The sequence below is a fragment of the Motacilla alba genome, chromosome 2, assembly GCF_015832195.1.
Source record: "Motacilla alba alba isolate MOTALB_02 chromosome 2, Motacilla_alba_V1.0_pri, whole genome shotgun sequence".
Lineage (NCBI taxonomy): Eukaryota > Metazoa > Chordata > Aves > Passeriformes > Motacillidae > Motacilla > Motacilla alba.
In genome coordinates this window covers 17,982,487-18,008,584 of record NC_052017.1, presented here as the reverse complement: position 1 = coordinate 18,008,584, position 26,098 = coordinate 17,982,487, and the positions used below count along the sequence as shown (strand labels likewise).

Genomic DNA, 26,098 nt, shown 5'->3' with positions numbered 1-26,098 from the left:
TTCAGTTCCCAGTGGCTTTAACAGAAGGGTGAGCAGACCTCAGCTACATTACAGACCTGTTTCCATAGGTTGTTTACTTGTTTTTGTTATGTGTCCCCCTGAAACCTGTGTTACTTGTGAACATGCTGTACCTGTCATGATAGTGCAGCTTTTGTCTAGAGCATTGACCTTCCTAAAATTTTTTTTAGTGGATAGCATGGTTAGTTTTTTGTGTCCTTCTTCCAGCCCCTTCAGAGCCATGTATAGATGATTCAGCTATTTTCTTCTTGCTGGGAGCAATTTGGTTTTGGTGTAAAATAAAAGTGAGACTTTTACTGCTTCTCTACTTCTGTTTTGTTATTTTTAGGGACAGAAGTATGCTACAGGTGTACCTTGCTATAGCCTGCATCCTTTTGGACTATTCCTTGCTCTGAGGTCCTCAGCTTTCCCTTGTCATGGAGTACCTGGTGAACACCTGGCTGTTTGTTGCTTGCCATTAGGCAGTGATCCCCTGTTGTGGCACTGTGCACCAAAAGGCCTTTGTTCAGTGCTAATAACCATAGGAGCCCTTGAGAAGGCAAGTCTTGCTTTCTTTCACTGTTGCTCAACTAGATCTTTATATTTGTAAAAAAAAAATCAGTGGAAAGGACTGAGAGAGCTGATATGAAGACCCCTGTAGCTCTGAGTGTTTGTTGTTCTGTTGTAACACATCTCCATCTTCAGAGACCTCTGCTTTCTGGCTAAGGTATAAAGCTCCAAAGTGTTAATTCATGGAGCTGGCTGCTACAGGGACAGCACATTCTAGAGATCACAATACAAGTAATTTTCCCTTCCTAGACCTTACGAGTCACATTCTTTATATAACCATTTGGATCTCATTTCTATCCGTACTGAAGAGTCCTAGTTTAACAGGAAGAGCTTCCACATACAGATTGGTCATCTTTCATCATCCTTGTTCCCTTTCACTGAACTTTTTTCAGTTTTACTTTAGTGGAGGGTATTAAATGTAGGATAGTGATGACCCCTGCTTTAACCTCTACCCCTTTCTCCATACTCCTGAGGACTCTGTATGCTTCTGCAGGTAAAGTTTCTCCTCTATTACTGAGCGAGCTGGGATCTCTATGGAACTGTCTGTTCTAACATTGAGATTTTTCTCCTGGTTGGTAGTAATCTGTTTGGGGTCCATCACTGCATATGTGAGGTTGGAGTTGGGTTCCCTGCATGAGCTCCATTGCACTTGCCATTTTGTTATCCAGTCATTCAGTCTGTAACTTTTTATAGTTTCCCTTGCTGCTGCTTTCACATTTTTTATGCTTAGCTGATATACTGTGGAGTCATCAGTGAAAACACATCATAAATAATAACATGATAAGAAAATCTACAACTCTTCTATCTGGAGTGTAATGTATTTTGGATATTGATCTTCAAGTCAGTCACTGCTTCCAACAGATGAAATGTAATTTGGTGTAATTCAATGTAGAGTTTCTACTGGCATGATGAATGAGGGACATGCCAATGCCTTCTCACCAGGATCTCCAGATGGAGTTGCCCGTGCACATGGTAACAGATGCATTTTATGTATGTTTGAATATAACTTCATTTCTTGTGTAAACTTTAAGATGTATTTTATAGATACTTGAATACAACTTATTTCTATATGTGCCTTTTTTTTTGATTTCAGAATTTTTTTGTTCCTATGAAAAGTGGGCAGAAACATTGCTATACATCAGCAGTGCTATCCAAGTGCCAACTTCATTTCAGCAGAACACCTGGATTTCCTACATGCTCTTTTTACCTGGAAGAGTAATTTAGTAGGGGTTTTATGAGTAAAGGCAAATGTTTAGAAAAACTTCTTCTTACCAAATTGGCTTTTGTCTTCCTACTGCAACTCAGGTGTAGTGTGTTTGCTGAGACCTCTTTTGCTGGATGTCGTCCCAAGTATTCGACAGACCACTGCCTTGGCTCTTGGCAGACTTGCTGATCATGATGTGGAGCTGGCAGAGGCAGTCGTGAAGGCAGGAATTCTTCCACAGCTCATATGTTCATTGCCTGAAGAGAATGTAAGGCATGATTGTTCTCTTAAGTAATGTTTTTTTAAACTATAATACAGGGAAAGGGAGATTTTTCTGTATCAGCATCTGCTGTTATTCTAATAGGACATTAAATGTATTGAAGTCAGAGCAGCATGTATGTTTGAACCCCTGAGAGATCACTGTGTACTGTATGCCGAAGTCTGACTTCAAATAAGCTTGACTTTAAAATATTGTATTACCGTTTAATGCACTGTAGGAAATACATTCATTGCACTGTAACATTTTTAAATGTTGAGTGATGCTTTGTAAAAGGTTCCTTTTCAAAAAGGAGACAGTTGGGAGGCTGTGGTGATAATTGACTAGGTTTTGTCTGTAATACCAGTCACGTGTAAAATACATATAAAATCCCTGAACTTCTGTAATGAAATACTTTGTACCTCCAAATGCAGGCCTTTGGAAATCTGTAGTGTGAGAAATAACAAACCTCTGACACAGGAAAATACACAGAAAGGTTTTCATCTTCATATTTGTCAAAACCAAACAAATTACAGTCACAATTGCAATGCAAATAAATCTGTTGGTCTCTTCCACTCCCTTCCTCAGATTTTTCTTTAAGCTCTGTGCCTCTTTCAGCTTTGATTTTTTGAATGATGCTAACCTAGGTTAGCATAAACACTTTCAAGTAAGGTTCCTAGCAGCTGGAAACTGACAGCTGAAGGGTTAAGTGCACTTATATCACAGCCACACTTATGTTACAGCTTTGATTTTTGAAAAGAAGGTTTTCAATGGAAATATAATTTGGAAAACCATATATTTTCATTTTCAATCCTTTGAGGAAAACAAAGATGTAAATGTACTCATTGCATATTTTTTGTGCATATAGAATCATTGCCTATACAATTAAAATTGAAAAAGAAAGCACTAAAGAAAAACTTTGATGGCAAGATACTGATATAGTATGAAAAGAAAGTAAAGATTTTAATTAGACAAGGTTATAATTTATAAATATATATATATTGGTTATATATTAAAATATATTTATATATTAAATATATATTTTGGTTATTTTATTTCTATTTTTAGAGGGAATATGTGGAACAAAACTCTACCCACTGTTGGTTTGGAAACTGTATCCTGCTACAACTTAAAACACTCACTAAATTAGCTCAAGTACCCTGAGATAGAGTACTTAGGTGAAGCAACAGCAAGACTTGTGTGAGGTCATGAAAAGCCTGCTGTGCCTTGGTGACTGAGGGCAAGAGGAGGAAACTCACCCAGTTCATGCAGAGTTTAGCAAGCAGACAGTTTGTCACTTCCCACAGGCGAAGAAACCTTTTCCATTCCGCTCACTTTTAGTGTATCAACATCTGTATTTAAAGATGAGATTCTTTGAGCACACAATGCACACTGTTTCTACTGATTTATGGGGAACAGTCACAGGGTAACATCCCAGATCAATGTTTTGTCAATTAAACTGAGCAAAATTCTGTTTTACAGCATATTCTGGCTATGCCTGTGAATACAGTTTGTTTCTAAAGAATGTGTTTTGAATAATGAAAACAAAGAAGTGTTTTGCTTTGCCAGGAGCAAAATTACTTAGCAGAAACAACATACCCATATTTGTACAGACTTATGTAAATAAATATGGCTCCATTGAGTTCTGCAAAACTTACAGTAACTTACATTGTCTGGGATTGGACCATTTGTCTGTACTGTTTCCCTTAACTTCTGTTCCCCCTAAATGAGGTTTAATGCTTTGCTTGTAAATGATGTTTAACGTCCTCCTGGTAGACCTTAACTTAGAAAACTGGATTTTTGGCATAAAGGAATTATATCAGTGCTGGTAAACTAAGGAAGGTAGGGGCATGTGTTGGAGCACTGAAAGATGACTGTGCTTGTTAATCAGCAGCATGCTCTCTGATGTGGTTTTAGCCAATGCCAGCCATCAAACTACTCAAGAATGCTTGGACATGGTTTAAGGGACAGCACAAGGCAGGAACAGTTTCCAGTAGCATAGATGAGGCCATTGTGCTTTGAGGAAAGAGGAGTTTAGGTGGACAGATGTATTACGCTGTGTCACCTTCTTTTAGGGCTAGGGAGTGGGCCTGGGTGGTTTTATTTCCTGGAGGGCTATTGCAGATACTGTTCTGTTGCTATGCTTAGTGCTTTAGATCAGGCTTTTGAAGGTGTTTGGGTACCTTACAGGATGCACAAAAGCACTCACGTGGTTCTTTGTTTTTCTGGACTTGATCCAGAAGGGATGTGGGCTTTGTGTTGTTTAAATTTTGGGTGCCTTGACAGTCGGACTAGCACTGCAAAGTGCCCAGACTGCCTGTGCAGAGCAGGGGAGGATCAAGCATCTTGGGATGAGATCAAAGGCAGCTGGCATACGGAGAGAGAGCCCTCTAGAGCTTGTCCATAGGGATCATCTGTGAATGCCCAGGCTGGAGGGCATACTCCACGCACACAGACATAGCAGCAGGTTACTTGTGTCCCCATGAATCTTGCCCTTCACGACCTGTCTTTCTGACAACATGGTTTTCTCTGGCCAGAGTACTTTAACTGGGCTCTGGATTTTGAAAATGTAAGGCAGTAGGGGAAACTTCAGCTTCCATATCCTGATGGTGGGTATAAAACTGCAGGAGGAGACTCAAATGTGACTTTTGGAGAGAAGACTTAACTGTGCTTTTAGAAGAAATCACTGCTGCAGTTTACATGGGAGCCCCGTGCTGAGTGCAGTGTCATGCATTATATATGCATACTGAAACCATTATTTGGTTCAGCACTGGGGGAGATGGGCAGAATTGAGACAAGAGCTTGGACTTTGTGTGCTCTTATGACAAAAGGGCCAGGTGCTTAGTCCTGTTCAAAGGGAGTTTTTTTTTGGACACAGGCAGGAGTAAAATTGCAGTCAAAATTGGGATTATTCGCTATTGGGTGTTGGTGGGATAGTTTCTCAGTATCCTAGCTGTGGGTTTTAGGCAGTATTTAGGCATTTCAGAATTCAGATCCTAAACTCTTTTATTGGATCTAATTCTCTCTGTCTCAGTTTCCTGTTTGCAAATGTAACTGGTGTTTTCTCATAGAGATATTGTGAGGGAATCTATTTTAGAAAGTGGAAAACCTTGCAAGTGTTACATATGGGTAGAATTATTTTAGGAGCCTGCCCTGCATAACCTGTGTAATCTGGTTAAATATGTTATAAGTTATTGTTTTTGCAGCTCTTGTTGTTCACTACTCACTTAAACAATCAGACTTACCTAGACTACTATCTTTTCCCCATATCCTCTTAGCTCTCTCATTTTTTTCTGTTTGTTTATGCTCTTGCTACAGATTTTATATCATGAGCTGTCCCAAAGAACTGTAGGTTCATTGTTTTTGTGATGTCCAGTGCCCCTGATTTGGGTCTATATGAGATATTGCTGCGGCTAAAAAAGTCTAGTTTAGGCATGTGTGTACTATATTATGCTTCAAACTTCTTAATGTTAGTGAAAGTCTGTTTGTTTGTTTCTGATTTGTTTAGCGTTACTACAAGAAAGCAGCTGCATTTGTGCTAAGAGCAATTGCTAAACATTCTCCACAACTAGCTCAGGCAATAGTTCAGTGTGGAGCACTGGAAATGCTGGTGATTTGCTTGGAAGATTTTGACCCTGGAGTGAAAGAAGGTGCATCTTGGGCATTAGGGTACATTGCCCGACACAATCCAGGTAACAAGTTTCATGTGTGTTATCTTTTAGCTTAATGTCATGTGATAATAATAATAATAAATTGTGTTATTTTGGTAAATATAACAAGATGCTTTTTCTTCTCTACAGTTACAGAATTTTAAATTTGGGATAACATTTTAAATTTGGGTTAAACCCTAGTTTTATCTGTTTAGAGTTTAACTGTACCATTCCAACAATTCTGTACCTTTTTGTGGGAAACTGGCATAGCTGACACCAGCAGTGCCCAGTTATGAGAGGTGCTTTAAGAGAAGATGTTTTGGGCCTGTGGTCAGAAAAGAACACTCGGCTTTATTACTCTTCATGAACAGATTTCTGAATCTTTATGTATTGTGTAGGTGTTACTGCAGAACCAGCTTTCTTTCGCTTGACATTAGTTCTTCTTTGATATACATAGTTGAATGGAGAAGCCTAGGGAGGAGCAAGTTTCATTCATTCATTACAGTAGTCTTTGCAGGATAAATAGGCCAAATTTATTGCACTATGTTATCATTAGCCAGTGGACCACAGTACTCTCTGTGAGTCAGGAATAGATCCTAGGAATCCAATATTGAGCAGTTCAGTGCTGTCTCACAGGCAGTTGTATGACTCACTGGTGGTGTCGTGTTCCTATTTCAATGCTGATCCATGTGGTTGATATCTCTTCTACCAGCTATTTATATAGTACAGGTAAAAGTTTAAACTGTGATGAGGGAAGAAACTGCTAGCTGGAAGGGGTGGGAGAAATGGTTAGTGTTTGTATTGTTCAAAGTTAAACTAATTATAGGATCATAACATTAACTCATGGTTTTATATTTTGTTTTGGCTCTAAAACGTGCATAGACTGATTTTGAAAGTGTTTTTCTTTTTTTTTTTATTCAATATAGAATGTTGGACTGCAGAAGGCATGGGGGATTGCCCCTTCCCACTTAGTGGGTTAGCTTACTGGAACAGTCTCCAAAGTTGTTAGCACCTTTCTAACAGACTGCATTTTCTGGGGAACAAATTAATTATTGGGACACCTCTCTGGTAATGATCTTTTATCATTTGGTCATCAGGATTGAATTCCACCCTTGATGGAAAATATTTGTTCCTTCCATCTGAAAGACATTTATTTAAATATCAAAAGCGTTCATTTGTATAAATGTGTGTAGTATGTGTGTGTCTGCCTTACTCTTAACATAAACATTTCTGCAGTTTTGTTATGTCACTAAATCAATATTGACTCACTTCAATTGCCCTTCATGCTATTCACTGCATGAATGCTGATGGAGCTTTAGGGTGATCCAGTTCACTCTCTGACAGCATTGTCTGCAAAGATCTAGGTGATGTGGGGGGTATTGAAGGCAAAAAATTCCTTGTACAAATTTTTATTCCATGGTTATGAATAATTTATTTGCTGATGGTGAATGGGTGCATACCTTATGTCAATTTACAATGACAATAAGAACAGTGTCCTCAGAAATTAGGTTGAAATTGTGAGTGCTACCAAGCTGCAAGCATCAGGACATAGACAGATCACGAGATGTAAATCAGTAAAAGAAGCCTGGATGCCAACAAAAGCCCACAAAAAGACCCCCTGAAAAAATTCCCCAGCTACAGCAAATTTAGGGGCTTTACCTGCCTCTATAACAGTCACAGGATGTCTCTAAAATGATTATGGAAAGTAGAGGAGTTCTACTGAGAAAAGATCACTCAGTGCATCATATGTTTCTTACACTGCTACAAGCATGCCTTTGCAACATGATATTGCTGGAGATGGGATCCAGAGATAGAGAAATGGGATACAGAGACTTTCTCTTATCAATAGTTGGTGTTTACTGTTCAAGAAACTCTGGATTAGACTGACATGCTCCTGTTGACAAAATTTGGTGGTTATGGTTTACCGTCACTGGCTGTCTGTGGACACATAATGCAGTTTTAACTTTAAAAATAGACCTGGGTGTGAAACGCCTCCCCCCATGCACAGAAGGTTTTTCAGTTTCAAAAATTGTTACGGTTTTGAACTGGGACAATATTGAAACAAGACTACTTTTCTCTCCTGAAAAGATTGGGGGGTAGGGAGATTTGTTTGCCCCAGTAAGAAAAGTTCAGTAATTAGGGCATGTCTCTGGGATTGAAGTCCTGATCTGTTTAAGGCAGGATGTGAACCTCTGTCTTTGTGAGTGCAGTCAAAGCCTCCTGGCATTCAGTGATAACTGTTTGCAATGGTGAGGGTCTCTCTGCTTTTAATCAGAAATTGCATCCATGACCCAGTAAAGCTACTAAGAGCTGCAGTGTGTGTTCCCATGAAAAGACTTCCATTTTGAGAAATTGAGGCTTCCCCCCACAATGAAAACACTCTCTGCTTAGCAAGTTCTATACTGACTTCATACAAAAATCTCTTAAAATGCAGTTCTTCTGGGAACAGATGTCTCCAGAAGGCCTGTGAGATTTTAGGTAAAGACAAATGTCTCATGAGGTTTCAAGATGTTAGAAATCTTGCCAGGTCAGATTCCAAAATTTAGAAAGTGCTAGTGCAGTTCTGTTCTTTCTTTCCCTTTGAGCTGAATTTTAGATACTGATCTTACTCCAAAGTGTACAAATCAATGTGGTGTGATTTTGCCATTCATTATTTTTACTGTTTGGGTTTAAAAATAAGTGTGAAGTGTTTCAAACACCATAGATACCATCAGGTCGATGAAAAATATTTTGTAACATTTTACTTACACCATATTCAGTTAAAATGCAAAATTCTTTTCTTTGAAGTATGCAAATAATTTGGCTTTCCATTTTCTTTGTCTTCATTAAAGGTGTAATTTATTCATTGTCTCATACCTGCTTCAGTATATGGTAAATTGGTAGGAAAACAAAAATAAACAACACTGTTGATACTGAAGCTTATTGCTAAGAGCAGAATTTTTGCTCATTTTCTGTCATACAGTGGACCATCGCTCAGCTTGGAAGGGACCTTGGTAGATCTCTAGTCCAGCTTCCTTCTCAAAGCACCATCAGCTGCAAGAACCTGTTCCTCAGCTCTTCAGTGATTTGAGTCTAAGCTCCATCCTCCTGGTGAAAGGTTTTCCCTCTGGTTCCAGTGGAATCTTTAGCACTGTGGTTGTAGAGGCCTGCATAAACCTCTGATTTTGAAGTGTAGCCTTTGGGCTGCTTGTGGGAATTAAGAGTCTTTCTGTGTGGCCATAACATGATCACACAGTCCTCAGAAAAATACAGTATTGGTGGTTGTCTTGGTCAAAACCTGTTGTTTCCTGTGGATGCACCTGCTACCACAGCAAGGTCTGTTTGAGAGCCCTGGTCTGAACTGAAACTTGCATTTCCTTCCAACCAGGGATGTTGCTGCTGCTCTACTATGGGGATAGAATATTGTATATTGTCAATATAATATTGAGCTGATTTTCTTTCTCTGGGGAAAACCTGGATATTCACCTTCTCACCTTCATCTTTTTTATCCTCATCTGGTTTTTATAATCCATGCTATTATTGCCAATGTGATAATATTAGTAGAGTTTTTCTTTTAGCACCTTAAACTAGTTTAGAATAATCCTGTAAGACTTCCCATTGTTTTCCGTGGGTATGTAGGTAGGATCTTGGCTCCACTTTGTTGGCTTTCCCCTCTTCCTGATCACATAAACTCATGACAAGTCTTCAACCTACTTTGAACTAATTTCTTCATCCCTGATGGGTACTTTTGTACTGAGACAAACCAGCTCAACTCTAGTCCAGCTTCTAGTTGTACTAGAACTGGTGGCATCTCAGACTTCAAAATCTGTCTTTTTTAGTCTTCCTTCTACATCCATTTGAGTCTTGTCTGCAGTGTCTCCACTTGCTAAAATCTTCCTTATGTAGATCTGGATGAAAGTGATTAATTTTTGGTGAGTTTTGAGCCATAGTTCTCTTGTGTCTGAACAAATGGAGTCCTATTTCCTACTTTTACTCACATAGGGAGAAGTTCAACTTTATCATCATGTGGCTGGACAAGTTCCTTGAGTTGTACCCCAATATGAGTTCCAAGCCTGTGGTTTTCATAACCTTCTGTGGAATTCAATTAGGTTCATACTTTGATTTTTCTCTGCTGTCTTTCTCCTCTGCAGCTATGGGTTTTGTCTTTGCCCTTATAATACAGCCTTGACGTAGTATTTGGAAAAGTATTTTTGTAATCTGTTTTAGTTATTTTAATTTTTTCTGAGTGAATATTTGGTTTGAAAAATTTCTTATTGCCAAGTTTGTTTTCACCTCTAACTCCTTCTCAGTCTAAATTTTTTCCCACCTCTGTCTGTGTTTCTAAATGGATGGCAAAGTTTCATGAATCCTTTGGTGTATAATCTGCATTAAAGATGTTCTACAAGTAGGAAGATTAATTGAGCCTTTTCTTGAGGGGAAAAAAGAATTACAATTTATAATAGAACCATTAATACTTAGAATTGTGATTTTGGGCTGAATTTGCAGGGAAACAAGATGGGAAGCACTGTATTTCCTTTCTTCCCTGCCTCAGCTTTTCTGTTTTTCTGACAGTCCATTTACGACTTGTCTGTCTTGACACATGGTCCAGCCCTCCATCTGGTAAGTTATTAGCCATGAACCTTATAAACACCACTGGAAGAAAAACCATTTAATTACCCATGACCAACAGTTACCATCACTATTTAAATGATATCAGACTTCTAGCTGCAAGAGCTGGTCTAAGTTGAATCAGATTTAGTTTGCTCTTTCGAAATAACTTTTACAGTTACTTTTGCACACCTGAGTGTAGCTGTGACCTGCAAGTACTGCTCTTTCTCTCCCTGCCTGAACTTCATGGTTTTAGCTCCTAAGACATCAAAGAAGCCCATTCTTGTAGCGCCATGTCCCTCTTGACATCAGATTCTTGATTTTAGCATTTCCAGGCAGACTGTGGGTGGTGGAGCTGGTTGGTCTGAAGTTCTGAGGCACAGTTGGAGGGGTTAATCTGGGCTGTGGGTCAGTAGATCACCTTGAATTCCACTTGGTCAGTGTACAGCAGCAAAACATGATCTGAAGAAACTGGGCATGGCTTTTTCCATGAAAAGCTGACTGTAACTTATACCACTTATATTGATCAGCTCCTTTTCAGATTTGTTTTTACATACATTTCAGGTATATTTCACTTCAGATTTTTAAAACTGAAGATACAGCATTTGAGTTTGTTGAAATCTTATGATTTGTGCATTTTGAGGATGCATGCACTACATTTTCAGTCAAACGTTTATTTGGAAAATGAACTTTGTGGAGTTAATTTTACAGATTCACAGAATGTTCTGAATTGGAAAGGACCCACAAGGATCATCAAGCCCAACTCTTAAGTAAATGGCCTGTACAGGGGTTGAAACTACAACTTTGCCATTATTAGCACTATGCTCTAGCCAACTAAACTAATTTCAGGGTATTGTATTATTTTAAAAATTATTGCATTATTTAAGTTTTTGATGTAATATTAATGTTTTCTTTAAAATATTGTATCTTGAAATAACATACAGTGTAAATATTTGACTTATCACATGTATTACAGTGTGTGGCTATAACTCACTAATTGAAAACAAATCTGGTCTGGAACATTATTTGGATATTAACAACATAATGATGACATGACGTACAGATTTCATGAAAAACTGTATTAGTCTATGTATATTTAATGAAGTATGCTGTATTTTTCTTGGTATGAAAATCTCTTTATGGATGGACTATAAATCAAAAGCTAAGTTAGAGTCTTGAAATACAACAGCCATATGTTGCCATGGTACTGTAAGTCAAGATAAATGTTAAAGATAATAATGGATATGCATAATAAGGTGTAGCAAAACTGAATGAAGAACCTAATAGATTATTGAATCCCCTATGGTTTTTACCACTTTTTCAACACTATTTTAAAATAGCACAGCTTGGTTATAATATAAATTTTGCTTCTGATACCCAGTAATTCTCATTTTAGGACTGTGATTAATGCTGCATACACAGAGAGAGCTAATGAATTTCTAATAGTGTAATTTTTGTCCATGTCAGCTAATCACATGCTTGGATTTTTTTTTTTTTTTTTTGTTTAAGGTGCAGTTAGTTAAGGATATTGTGCTAATCTCAGACACACAATATCACTGATGATATTTCTCATTTGTCTAATTGTGTATGATAATGTTTTCTTGTCATTAAAGTATAAATTCTGTCTCATCCCATGTACGGTAGCAAAGACTAGTTTTGATCACCAAGTTCCATTTTTGCAATCTTATATAAAAGATAAATCTTTTATGTATGTTTTTTGTATTTTTGTTTTTGGCATTTGATCTATGCTACTATCTGCTTATCGTTTAAAGAGGGTAAAATGCTCTCTAATTAGCCGGTTGATAAAATTTTGGTACTTTGGCTTTCTGTGTTGTTGTTAGCCATGCATAAAATGCTTTCCTATTGATCAGTGCAGAATAGCCAGCGTTTAAACAGCTGACATCTGCTTACTTTAAAAAAAGAAAAAGAAAACAGAATAACAAACCATTTCAGCCTAATCTACCTCAAATGTGTGCATGTAAATGGGGGTCCATCTATTGACCTGCATTCTTTTCAGTTGTGGATTGGTCCACACGGTTTATGAAACCAGGAGGGCTGATTTGAAATGCAGATGTCGAGACAGTGAACTACACCCTCCCCTTTTTCCTTTGCTGTATCTGTCAGGGTGAAAAATGGCTTGCACAAGGGTCAGTCACCCATACTCACTTAATTACTTTCCTTGGACCTACAGAACTGTCACAAGCTGTGGTGGATGCAGGCGCTGTTCCTCTTTTAGTGCTCTGTATCCAGGAGCCAGAAATTGCTTTGAAAAGGATTGCTGCTTCAACTCTCAGTGATATTTCAAAGCATTCTCCAGAGTTAGCACAGGCAGTAGTGGATGCAGAAGCTATCGCTCACTTAGCTCAGATGATCCCGAACCCTGATGCTAAACTGAAGGTACATTTAATTTTTTTTTTTATCTCCATTATACCAGGCATTACTTGAGATTGAATCAAAGACACGGATGTGCATATTTATTTAGAAGCTCTTGGTTTGGGTGTTAACAAAATGTAACTCTGTAGCTAGTGACAAAGAGTTCTGCACATATTTACAAATTTAGCTACTGAATATAAACTGCAGCTCTGTGAGGAACAGCTAAACTAATCTTTAAAGCGAGAAGTATGGGGTTTTTTAAGAAATATATAGTATATGAAGAATGCAACAGATACTTTTAATAGGTAAGATTTGCACATTTCAGTTACAAAAAAGGTTTTGCATACTAAAGATTATACGATAAGCCAGTTAATAGTGAACTTATTGTATTTTAGAATGTACTATCTGATGTGAATAGCTGTTGTCACAGGTTCAATCACGAGTGTTTAATTGACAAAAAAAATGGTTTTTATTATAAATTTTCTGTCTTACTCTACCAAATAGAAAACAATGTAAAAATTTCTTAATATAAGATCTGACAGATCCAATTTATGTAAATAAAAATACTTTCTATTGATTTTAGTAAATTTTAAATTACAGTTTTAAATGGTGTATATATATATATATTTATTTATTTATTTATTTATTTATTTATTTAATACATACAAGCTTGAATGGGATAAAACGAAAGAGAAACTTTATTCAGGAACCAGCGAATGTTCTGTGCCATTATATTTGTGCGTGAATTGACTCAGTGAATTGTAAAATAGCTGTAATTGTTTTCCCTGTCCTGCTTTGTTTTCCTTGATGCAATAGATTTTTGTGTGCAGGGGGAGTGTGTGTTGTGGGATGTTTGTATACTATTGATTTTATAACAATTTTTATTTACTAGCGTCAGGTGCTGTCAGCTCTAAGCCAAATAGCAAAGCATTCAGTGGATCTTGCAGAGTTGGTGGTTGAAGCAGAAATTTTCCCAGTTGTGCTCACATGCCTGAAGGACTCAGATGAATATGTCAAGAAAAATGGTGCAACTTTAATTAGAGAGATAGCAAAGCATACGCCTGAGGTAAAACCTTGAAAATGCAAATACAAGGTCATATCATTAGATTTTACACTTTAAATAAAATACAGGATTATTCTGTCATTTGCTTTTCGAAAGGGAGGGCAAATGGCTGTTTGGCATGTTCATTGGAAAATATGGAAATGCTGATATTATGAGATGTGTATTGAATATGAATTGGGTTAGGAAACTGGGAATCATAAAATGTATACCTAGCTACTTCATTCTATGAGATATCAGCACAGAGAGGGAGTTCTTGGCTGACAGTACTGTCAGTCCTAGATATTAAAATATTATGAGAAAAGCCTCACAGAAGTCATGATACCTGCTAATAAATTGCAAGATCATCCTTTAACAATAATAGATGGTGTGTGTCTTTTAAAAAATCTTCAGGGGTGCTGGGATCACATTTTAATTATTTTTCCAATGACAGCAAAGGTCAAAAATTCTCTTATTTATTATTAACCTGATGGTAACTTGAGTTTGTAATTTGAGTTTGAGCATTTACAATGTTTTTGCCCATAGGAAAGTGGGGATGTTTGGCAAAGTCAATACAAAATAAATAGGAAAACCATATAATTATAACTATGGTAATCTGCCAGACCACAGAGATAATTAAAAGGCTCTAAATATGACTTTGGAATGAAATATAAGCCATGTATTTGTGGAACATGCTAATGCTGAGCATAGTAATTTCAAAATCATGATGCTAACTTAACAACTGAGAAGGGTTTAAACATGAATGTTGTGCAGTTTCTTCAGCCTGCCAGTCTTTGGGCTGGTGATAAAAATTTACAGTCTTGGCACATTTCCTGCTTTCTCTCTGTACCTCATGGGCAATGCAACTTCACTTCCTCAAAAAAGTAAAGAAATTATCATTATCAAAAGGGGCCCTAGAGTCAGAAGCCAGAGACCAAACTCAGGATTGCAGGTAAAGCCAGAAGAGCTTCTGGCACCAGATCCTCTATGCAAGAGGAACTGGCCATGCCAGCAGCTCTCCAAAGGAGCTCTGGGAGGCATCTTGGTGACTCCCAATGGGAAGTCACAACCTGTGTTTGACTTGGAGTGACAGAGATGACTGTCCAGCTCGGGGAACTCTATTCAAGCAGTGCATGTTGCAGGGGAGACAGGCTGGCAAATGATATTTCTAGAGGACTTGGTTGTGTCATTTGAGACTCACGGCTTTTAGATCTCAACTCTCTAGCTGCAGATGCAGTGAAATTCATGTGAAGGTCAGCAGTAGAGGGGCTCAGAGCGAGGGCTGAGGGACACGGCAGGAGCTCTGCACATCCAGGTGCACGTGGCTGTGTCCAGACATAGCACCTGGTTGCCACTGGCTGTAATTCACAATCATGTGAACAGATTTTCCTAGGTACTAACTGAAAATTTCATCTGGCTGTTTCATGAAGAAAACAATCCCCTTTTAAAGGCTCTAAGACAAAGGTGGATTTCATATTTATAGAAATCAACTGGATTGGGAATTCATGTGCCTCAGTTTTGTTCATTTAATTTTGACTTTTAAGAACACATTCCTTTTGCTTTGGAATCTGTAGGGAGAATAGAATATACCTAAAAACATGGAAGAAAATATTAATAAGAAGAAATAATTTTGATTTCTGTGCATTATTGATATCATACATATTCTACTGCTGTCCCTCAAGTGATGTGGCAAGTTTGCTTTTGGTAGAAACCAATGTTGCATTGCTTGATTATTATTTATCAGCAAGGCTATGTCATTTGGCATTCTGGGGCAGACTCCATTACCCATCAAGTGTGCTCCCTGGACACTTCCCTCAGAGCATGCTGGCATGGCAGAATGGTGCAGCCCGAGTCAGTTTTGCACATCCAGAATAGTTGTCCTTGGCTTCAAGCCTCGACGTGAGGATCCACAAAGGATTTTATGCCACAGAGGTAATTTAGAATGCAGGTGAGAGGAGGAATGGGCCTTTGCCTCTGTCACTGCACAGAACACAGGATGTTAGTTTGGGAATGAGGGGCCACTAGGATGAAACAGTATCTGGCTCATTAGGTGCATCTTCAAGATCAGTCCTGTGATAGGCTGTCATTTGCACATTTCTCTGGTGTGTGATGATGGAGTTGAGAATATGTCATTCTATGCTATACAGCATCAAGGATTCAGAACCCTGATTTCCTTGCAGTGAAGTCAGTCAAAAACACAGCAGCAAATCAGCCTCATTCCTGAAAATGCTGTGCTTAGTTCCCAATAGTCTGTATGATACATCACTCTTATTCCAGCTTTATTTTGTAAAACAGGAGCGATACATTAAAAGGCTTCTCTGATATGGTTGTTTATGCCTGTTGATACTTCAGAGTATCTAATCTCTTCTGTTTATCTTTTCAGCTTTCACAGCTTATAGTAAATTCAGGTGGAATTGCTGCTGTGATTGATTGTATTGGCAGCTCCAGGGGGACTGTCAGGCTGCCTGGCATCATGACACTCGGTTATGTGGCGGCTCATTCGGAGAACCTGTCAATGGCAGTGATTGTCTCCAAGGTTAGCTATCACTTTGTTGTCTTCCTGTAGTTCTTCAGCAGTGTTCTTTGGTACAGATACAAATTAACATAGGCAGAGAATGTATTTTGTGACAGTATTATATACTTGCTCTCGATGAATGCACTTTCTCCTTGTATTGCTGCTTTCTATGACTGAAATTCTGTGGCAGCCTGGTAAAAGGGTGTCTTTATGGCATTGAACCTTTTACAGAACATTGTGGATTAGTTGGTATTACAGTGTGTGATTTTTCTGTGTTGCAATTGCATGGGTACAGAAAATAAGTCACTGAATTTCTGTAGTCTGCTTCCTCTTAAAATGTGTATTTGTGGCTGCATTGAAAGCTCCTTTGGAACAGCTGTGTTTAAAGGTGTGTTCTTCATTGTACAAGCTTGGCTCTGCCAGTGCTGCTGGAGTATCTTGCAACAACCATCTTCAGACTTGAAAAGACCTCGGTTTCTTATGGAATGTGCTTGATTCAGTTGTGCAAGTGACATTTCAAATGAGTAAAGTTATACATTTTCAGGTTTAAATCAATTCTGCTGGGCAATGATATAGAAGAGGGAGAATTTGCAATGTTTGCAATTGGTGAAATTAGTGCCTGGCTTAGCAGTCGGATGTGAATAATGCTGACTAATGACAGAAGGAAGGAAATAATTTCACTAACATTTTTGACCCATTTTCACTCTGTCAGTCGCTTAAAACGTATTTGTGAGTGGAGCAACAAAACAATATAAATAAAGGAACAGAAATGTCTTCTAGTAGAAATGCAAGTTGAAAAATGGAAGTTGCTACAACATAATATAGTATGCAGGGAAAGTAGGAGTGATCAAAAAAATGCTCTTCTGTATTTTAAAACTAAAGAAATAGATGCTTTTTTCTTGCCATCTCTAGAGGCTCTTCTTCTCTGGATGTGTCTCTCTTTCCACTTTTAGTGATGCCTAGAGCAAATACGCTTCTGCTTTTGCGTACTTGAAATTAAGTGGGATGGAACCAGGATCAAGTTCTGGAGGAAGCCCCTAAGTTAGATTTTTGAAGAATAATAATGGTTCCTATCATAACTGAATGGAGCTGCTGTGAGAGCTGTTGTAGGGATCTGGGCAAACTTTGATGAACTTAAATGTGTTAATGAATGATCTACAAAAGAAATAATAATAAACGTCAATAAAACCAAAACCCATTAAAAAAAACCAACAACCTGCTTTGGGGAAATTAAGCTTGTGGAGTGGTACATAGTGCTGAGGATGGGGCTTGGTAAACTGGAACCATTTGAAAGAAATGCACTGTGGCATAACCTTATGCAGTTAAACACTGATGATGTTATGATGTAAAGTGATAGTTCCATTCCATGGTACTCTAACCTGGAAAGGATGAATTTTGAGCAATGATTTTTGGGATCATACTGGGCAAACACTTCATTGTGGTCTTCTGCTATAAGGCAGTGGCAAAACCCCCCACAATGTAGTCCTTTGTGGTATGAAAGAGTACAAGATGAAGCATTATTGGAAAAGAGAAGTTAATCTATTTATTTTAGTAATATATATAGTTCTACTGTCTTATTTGAAAAGTATATTGGGGAAAAAAACCAAAACAAAAAAGCAGAAAACTGTGCAGAAAAGAGTAAAGGATTCATGGGATGGAGAAAAAGGTTTTTTTGGATAGAGGTTTAGTAGCCTTGCCTTACCTAAAGTAGCATGAAATGTTTCCTGTTGGAGTGTTTTGGCATAAATTACCACCTGCTAAGTAGTTGTGGAGAAAGTATAAAGACCCTGAACCAGAACAACTTTAGTAACAGCTGGATGTGAGATCTCCACCTCTTGATGTCTGCAAATCAAAAGTTGAAGGCTTTCTTGAAGTGATTGGGTGAGTCAAACACGAACCACTGGACTCAAGAAGAGGTTGATAAGTTGAAATATAGTGCTGTGGAAAGTAAAAAAAGAAAGACTCAGTGATTGAGCCCTTCTGGTCTTAAACTGATTTTATAGAATCATAAGCACTCAAATTCTTTTCAGTCTGAGAAAAACTGCCACCTTTACTCAGTACAGCCTGAATTGTGTTGCGTATTCTTTTTATACCTTAAATTTGCATGTTTGTTCAAACTGCTCTCTGACTTAAAACGTTGAACCTGTTTCTTTTTAACCATATTTATTAATATTTGTTAAAAGTTGTTGCCAGTCATAATGCTGTAAAAATATGACACCACTAGCATGCATTCTCTTACAGCTTTCTTTAGAAGAATGTAAATAGAGAAACATTTTCTAACTATCTGTATCTGTTTCGCATTGTCATTCCCTGGTCTACATTTGTAAAGGTTGTGCTTTTGATTATGCTACAGGGAATACCACCACTGTGTCTCTGCTTGGTAGAAGAACATGAAGATCATATTAAGGCAGCAGCTGCTTGGGCCTTGGGACAGATTGGAAGACACACTACTGAGCATGCACGTCATGTTGCAGTAGCAAACGTGCTGCCCACACTGCTCGATATCTTTATGGACACACGCAGCTCAGAAGATCTTAAAACGAAAGCAAGTAGATTTGTAGTATTTGCAGTATGGTATATTAATTGTAATCAAAGGGTTTAAGTGCTTAAACCTCTATGTGTTTTTATTGATGCTCACTAAGTCACAGCTTTCCTGGGTGCAGTGGCTGGAGGCTGTGTCACTTATTAGGGGACTGGCTGTGGTGCATATGGTGTATACCAAATGATATGCTACAGCCACCGCAGTCTAATCCCTAATTTTTTCCCAGTTTAGATCAGAGTTGCATAGACTCATATTGCTGTAATTTCTTGTGACTCATTTCTAATTATCCACTTCTTTTTTGCAAGTATAAGCTCTTGTAGAAAATATTACAGTCCTTGTAATAATTTTGCCTACATTTTTATTGTTATAATAAAACTGTAACAGCTAATCCAGGCTCTGCTCTTTAAAACACACAACTGCCCATATTTAGGGCCTTTCCTTGTGTGGGAGCCAGTAGAGTTGCAGTTTAGTAAAGTGTATTTCTGAGCAACAGTAAGAGTGTAATAGGACAGGATATGATCTCCCATGTTGCGCTGTGCTTCTGTATGTTCCACTAAAATACTGCATTCCATGTAAAGTACATTTTATGTAATAATTTCCAGTAGTCCCAAAAATATTGAAGCCAAATTAGCTATACCTGTGATCCTGGCCAAGAAGGTTGCTTCTGCTTGTATCAGTCAACATTGAGTTTGTTTTCAGAAATATGCACCAATGCACAATTGTTTCACTCTCTTTTTCCCCCTGCCTGGACCGTACTGCACTTTGCTACCCCAGACCAGCAGCCTCTCCTAGTAAGCCACTTCTAAAATACAATCTTTTAAAATATGTTTTGATTTAACTTTCTTATTATATTAGAGTACTTCAATTTACCCTAAAGGGTCTACTCCAGCTTTCATTATAGTCAAAGGAAAATTGCCATTACTTCGACTGTGGATAACATAATAATAATAATATGATGCACTGTAGGTTTTGAGGTTTAATAAATCTAAGTAGAGAATTGATTCTTCATTAAGTGACCTGATAGATATCATAGTTTCTATTCAGAAATTGCTGATTGAAAATTCTGATCAATTTGCTTTTTTGATCAGACTTCAGTGATATATATGAATTCTTGTTGTTTTCATTGATATCTTACTACAGAAAGTTTATTTTGCATTTCAATAGACTAAGAAAGCCTTAAAGAACATTCTTCAGAAATGCACATATCTTCCAGCACTTGAACCACTGCTTCATGAGGCCCCTCCCAGTATTATAAAGCATGTTATTGGGCAGTTTAGTAAGGTAAGAAAAGGCTCTTCTTGGTGAGTAATATGTTAATTGCTAATTGTTTCCCATTTAGGCACTCTAAAGGTGTCATTGTTTTCTCAGGATCCTCAAGCATCCCCTTCCAAAGCAGTTTGGATCCTGTTCTTTTGTTTTATACAGCTGGATACTGTTTCATTTGGAATCTGCCATAATTCATCCTAAGACTGGGAAAACAGTTTCTTATAAGCAAGGTGTTTTTTTCTTCCTTGCCTCTTGAGATTAAGTGGAATATTAACTCACGTGCAAATATTTTCGCTGAGCCAATGTATCACATAAATCCCAGTCACATCTGTTTTAGATAAACTACAAGCTGTCTGTACAGCAGTGACTTAAGTCAGATATTTTTCAGTAACATAATGGCTTCACTCCTTTTATCCTGATTAATTTTCAGTTTTAAATAAGTGTAAAAATTCCAAATCTTTTTCTCCTCCCTCTCAAAATTTTGAAAGTTAGTTGTTAAATACATTGTTAATTTGAATGCGGCATGTAAAAGTGATACAATTACTGAAAATATTTAAAATTTGTTAGTAATTGCTAACTAACTGGGAGACTTGCAGTGCTTGTCATGTTCAGCTCATGTTGGGAATCTGTTCAACTATTGACTATGTTTTATTTCTGTGCAATAAATACTGCAATACTCTGCAGTGTAACCTGTTAGCAGGGCATACCAAGCTCTGTTGGTGAGATGTTCTTTCTGGAAATGGCCAAGTAAAACACTCTTGATACTCAATTCTGATTATGACAGATCTGGAAGCACTGCTCTTGGTCGTGCAGATTCCTGATTACGTTGCCACAGTTTCATTTCTCCTGTCTTCTTGCTAAGGCTGTTCAAAGACTGGAGATTTGCACCGAATCCAGTCCCTTTTGCTTCTCTGTTCTGACTGGAACTATTAATGAGCCAAGTGCATAGCAATTGGTTATCCAGTGTATATTTGAACATTGCTTGCTATTGAAATGGATTTGTGCCCTTCATATTTTGTTTTGTTTCAATTTTCTCCTTTGCCTATACATTATTAAACTACACTTGTCTGGTATTGGCTCTTCTGAAGTGTACTCTTAATTTTAAATTCTCTGTAGTAGAAGCTAGAAGCATTTTTCTCTCCTATACCATAGCTTGGGAATTTCCTATTCTTAGAGCTGTGGTCTGTTACTTCTGTGGGCTTATTTATGGCACAGTAAAAGTCTTATTTCCAAGCTGTGCTTCAAAATGGGGCGCTATTTGTTTTTCATGCTGGACTGTGCATTTTAGCATTAGTGTTTTCAGAGTTTGTGCAGTTCTGTGGTGTCTCAGGTTGGACTGAGGGAAGAGACTGTGTCTCAGAGGTGCTCTCTCTGTTTAGGGCCCCTTCCCAGAGAGTTTTCTGCTGCCTTATCCAGCCTGGAAGTCACAGTGTGGAGGAGGAAGGCAGGGAAAGGGCCATATCCTGTCTCCTTGCTAGTTCCTCCTTGGCAGTTCTTGTTGTGGGAGATATGTGAAAACAGACGTCTGTTCAGTTCCCACAACGAAAAAATCACAGTTGTTCCTGACACTTCTGTGGAGCATAGAATAGAGAGAAGTCTTTGTGCTCTCCTGCTTTTTCTTTACCTGTCTGTTGATTTTGTACAGCCTAGAGGAAACACAGAAATGAAGGTTGTTTGCCTGTATGCATGGAAGAAATTTTGTTATTTTTCTTCATCCTTTTAGGCATTCCCTTCCTCATTTGAGGCTCTTGTTTTACACTGAAATACAGTCAAATTTATGGCTTAATGTCTGACCAGTGTGGAAGCTTACAAAATGTTTTTGCCCTCATAATCTGTAACTCTCAGAGTTGGTTTTAAACGCATCTGGTTTTGCTGTAGATGCAGCTGACATCTTGCATTATCTTTCTGTCTTTTTCTTTCTATTTTTTTTTTTTTTAATAATATTGCAGCCCTTTGGGCCTATGGACTACATGCTGTCATTCTCCCTTGCCTGGCCCAGCCCCCACCTCCCTCCCTTCATTCCTCCCTCCCTCCCTCGCTGCCGTCCTCTGGACAGAGCTGCGTATTGGCATCACTCAGGGAGCACAGAATGTTATTGTCTGATCATTTCTGCTTCTCATCCCCTTTGGCTGCAGAAACTTCACGTTTTTGCTTTGTGTGTGTGTTTGTAAAAGGCTTCCATGGCTACACAGTGTGTTAAAGGATTTTAATATCTAGGAATTTAATAGTAGCATGTAATGCTTTGAGGCTGTATTGTTCACTTGCAACAATTCTCAGTATTGTTTTCATGCACTAATCTATACTAGATCATTATAATGATATAAAATTCAGCTCTACAATTAAACTGTGGGAATTGACATAAAAGACCTGAATAACTTGGTTTAAGTGGAACAGATGCTGTTGTTATTCCATGTTAGTGTTCTGTTTTGATTATATATTTATTCTCCACAGTCATACTGTCTCTGTAGGAATAATTCAAGAAATATTATTTATGTAAGGATAAATATTAAATTCATTATTTCATATATGTTATGTATTAAAGTACATGATAAATTATGTTGTAATCATAAAGGGCTGGTTTCTGGGGTTTTTTCCCTATACAGCTGGGTGTTATAATACAGTAGTCATTACAGATTCTGTTTCTCTGATTTTCAATTTTATCTGTCCTCTGAATTAAAAATAAATAAGCAATATTTGAGCCTAGTAGCATACAGATTGATTCAAAAGAATTTTTTTCATGTACTATTCTGTGTGTAGGTGTTACCACATGACAGTAAAGCACGGCGTCTCTTTGTGACAACTGGTGGACTTAAAAAGGTTCAAGAAATAAAAGCAGAACCTGGGTCACTTCTTCAGGAATTTATCAACACTATTAACAATTGCTATCCAGAGGAAATAGTAAGGTAGGGAAAATGAAATTTAAAGAATTCCTACTTGTAACATTGTTAGATGTTTTTCACAGGAACAGCACAAAGGAAGGATTTCAAATAGTAATTTAACTCCTATGTGAATTTTGGTTTTAATAAAACCAAAGTGTAACATTTGGTTAATTGCCCCAGCGGTAACACAACCTCTGGACACATACATTATGCTTTCTCTTTTTGTATTTGTAATCAAATTTCTTTGTCTGTCAACAAAGCCCAAATAATTAGGCTCTTGCAGGAAAGTGTGACGAAAAGTCAGTCCTGCACTGCCCAGATGGACTCTGAGTCTTCAGTACAGCCACTCATTTATGAATGTCTGTGGGAAATTTATTTTGGTAACTTATTTGTGGATTATTTAGGCTCCAAAAATATAGGTATTGGTGAATCTTTGGTTGCATCCTTGACTTTCATAATAGTGTGTCTGAGCTAGAGTATTCAGAGGCTCCTTTGAAACTTCCTCTGATGTACAGAGGGTCCAGAGGCTCTCCTGCACAGTTGGTCTGCCCACAGCTGCCCTTCCTCCCTGAGCCTCATCACAAGGCTTAAGTGTTATATAAAAGGACCATACACCAGCTGTCTGCACCAAGTTGAACTTTGCCCTTAATGAATACAGAAACACTATTAAATAGCTTACAGTCAAAATGTCACCGTCCTAAATTGTAATAATGAGAGAAATGCCCTCCTAGATTCTAGATATCCATTTACCAGTCCTTCACTCCATCAACACATCAGAAGGATGTTGTACTCATGTACTCCCTCTACAGGCTCTGAAAATCTGCATCATCAATTTTAATTATAGCAGCGGAGTTCTTCAGCTAATAGTAGCTAGAAACTAAGTCTCACAAAATGAAGCCCTGTTTGTGTCTACAAAGAAAACCAGTGGCTGTCAAATGAGTAAAAGGAAAGTCATAAAGAAATTTTATTCTGCAGCTAGTACTTCAGAGGGAAAGAGGAATTTGTTTATGCTTTTCTGGATATTAATAATGTTTCTTTGTTATAGCTGTTTTTTCCCCCTGTAAATGAAAAAAGGTTACTCATCCAGCCTGGGATGTAATAAAGGAAAAGGCCCCTCTGAGCATCTCTTGCTTGCCTGTCTCTGCTTCTGCCTGATGTTGGTTGTGCTGCCTGAGGCACAGCAGCTGTGATAGAATCCAGCTCTGGGTTTGTCCTGGAGACCTGTTATTTTAGGCTGTTTGCAGGCTGAATGCAGGAATGCATTGGAAAGTTAGCTTTACAAATTACAGAACTAATATGAGCTTTAAAATGAGTTTAATTATGCAGAAATTATTCAGAAAAATGAAAATTAACAAGGTAAATAGAGTTTCCTTCAAGGGAAAGCATTGAGGATTTTTTTGAGTATATTTTAGGCCTACATTACATGGAAGTGTGTTCCTCTTTATAGCTGAAGCTTTCAGGGCTCAGAGGTGGCAATTCATATGCCTGCAAAACTAGAAATAGACTGAGATGTATGTTTTTAGAATAATACAGTATTAAATTTCAGATACTCTTAACTTGGAAAACAAGAACTAAATGCAGCTTTGATGCTTGCGTACTGGATGCATGTAGTTGGTCCATTGTGGAAAACCAGTTGAATGACAGCAGGACAGTAATGGGACTATAGAGTCCTACCCTAATGAAAACCTCCTGGACAGTGTCCATCCTTGAGGGCATTAGACAGAGAAGGTCACTGTGACAAATTTTTTCTTCCAGAAGCAGTGTCCCTCTCATGGATGTAGACTTCATGTGAGTTTCAGGGTGTGTGCTTGTGTCTGACAAGCAGCAGCAAACTATTGTCATTTGCAGCTGACAGTTCTGTGTAAACTCATGCTATTTTTTGTTAAAGGTCATGATTTTAAAAGAAGCCAGCACCTACATTTCTTAGTAAAGACAATGCTTATGGCAGCTGAACCGATCTAAAATGTAGCCACTTACCTACATGCCCTGAAAGAAGCTAAATATATTTTAAAAACTCTGACTTCCAAGTATAAATGAGAATGTAAGTTGAAAAGGAGGTTGTTAAAACATTGTAGGGGGGTAACTGTGGAACTCCTTGACCAGTGTTTAATGCTGGGATTTTTTCCTGATCAGTAGAAATATGCATAGTATTTCATTACTTTGCACAGAACATGCCTTGTAGTCTAACACAAAACAAAATGTTTCTCTTTCAGGTATTATTCCCCTGGATATTCTGAGATACTTCTGGAAAGGGTGGAAAATTACCAACCAGTTTTATAAACTTCAGTGTTTTATTAGAGCTGCATTTCACATTTATGCCTTTATGACTGTAATACAAATACAGCTGTTGAAAGCCTTGCTTGATTCTCAAATCTCCTTCTACTGTTTGAACTACTGAAAAAGCTCAGCAATTCTAGCAAGCTGTATTTTGTTCTTTATAAACTTGTTTGTTGCTAAGTTTTTGTTCCTTTTTGTTTTACTTTAACATTACTACCAGATATTGCCACATACATGAATGGAATTTCATGCAGGGGTGATGATTTATCACAGGAGCTTTTTTAGAATCGGTCATTTCCTTTTCCTTCCACAAGAAAAGTTTGTTATCTCATTGAAATTTTAGCCCTCTCAGTACTATTACCATTTTCTCCTTTTGCTTTTGTATATTGTTTAAAGCTTCCCATGCTTGATGAGGGGAAAAAAGCTGGCCCCTGTGCTTTTTCTAATTATGGAATTCTTTCTGCACTGAGATATCTCCTACTGCTACCTTTGAGGAAATAAAGTGTTGTGACTTTACACCTCCAAACATGTTAGTAGCAGCTAAACAAAGAAATAATCAGAGATGAAGATGATACAAGGGCTGAATTCTGCATGATATGGCAGTGTGGTGATCCTGGCCTGGGAGATAATACATCTTCTGCAGAAGTCCTCCTAATGAAGGCAGGATTTGCTGTGGAGGAAAGGGGCAATACACTGTTTGGTCTGTGCCTGGTTGTTCCTCTTGAGAAGGACAGAGGGAACGCAGAACTTGCACGGCCACGAAGGGAAGGAGCCTGTGAGGGTTGGTGTGCAGGGGTCAGCAGCACATTGCTGTGGCTCAGAGGAGAGGAGGCTTGCTTGGCTGCAGGAACACTGTTAGCAAGTTCGGAGCACATTCAGAGGAAATCTGAGGGCACTTAGGTCGCACTGATTGGACTGATGGGACTAAGGTGGCTTAGGAATT

The 26,098-nt window shown here is 38.0% G+C and overlaps 1 protein-coding gene across 2 annotated transcripts in view; it reads left to right on the top strand.

Moving 5' to 3' along the window:
* Nucleotides 1–25,681, top strand: part of SPAG6 (sperm associated antigen 6) — a 33,046-nt gene extending 7,365 nt beyond the window's left edge. For both annotated transcript variants that reach the window (XM_038129089.1, XM_038129088.1), the window contains 9 exons: nucleotides 1,873–2,039; nucleotides 5,536–5,719; nucleotides 12,456–12,661; nucleotides 13,530–13,703; nucleotides 16,060–16,212; nucleotides 18,545–18,736; nucleotides 19,898–20,014; nucleotides 22,757–22,902; nucleotides 25,092–25,681. In XM_038129089.1, coding sequence (XP_037985017.1) covers nucleotides 1,873–2,039; nucleotides 5,536–5,719; nucleotides 12,456–12,661; nucleotides 13,530–13,703; nucleotides 16,060–16,212; nucleotides 18,545–18,736; nucleotides 19,898–20,014; nucleotides 22,757–22,902; nucleotides 25,092–25,158 — 1,406 coding nt within the window. In that variant the 3' untranslated portion in view covers nucleotides 25,159–25,681. The remainder of the gene's footprint in view (nucleotides 1–1,872; nucleotides 2,040–5,535; nucleotides 5,720–12,455; nucleotides 12,662–13,529; nucleotides 13,704–16,059; nucleotides 16,213–18,544; nucleotides 18,737–19,897; nucleotides 20,015–22,756; nucleotides 22,903–25,091) is intronic.
* Nucleotides 25,682–26,098: the final 417 nt, after the last annotated feature.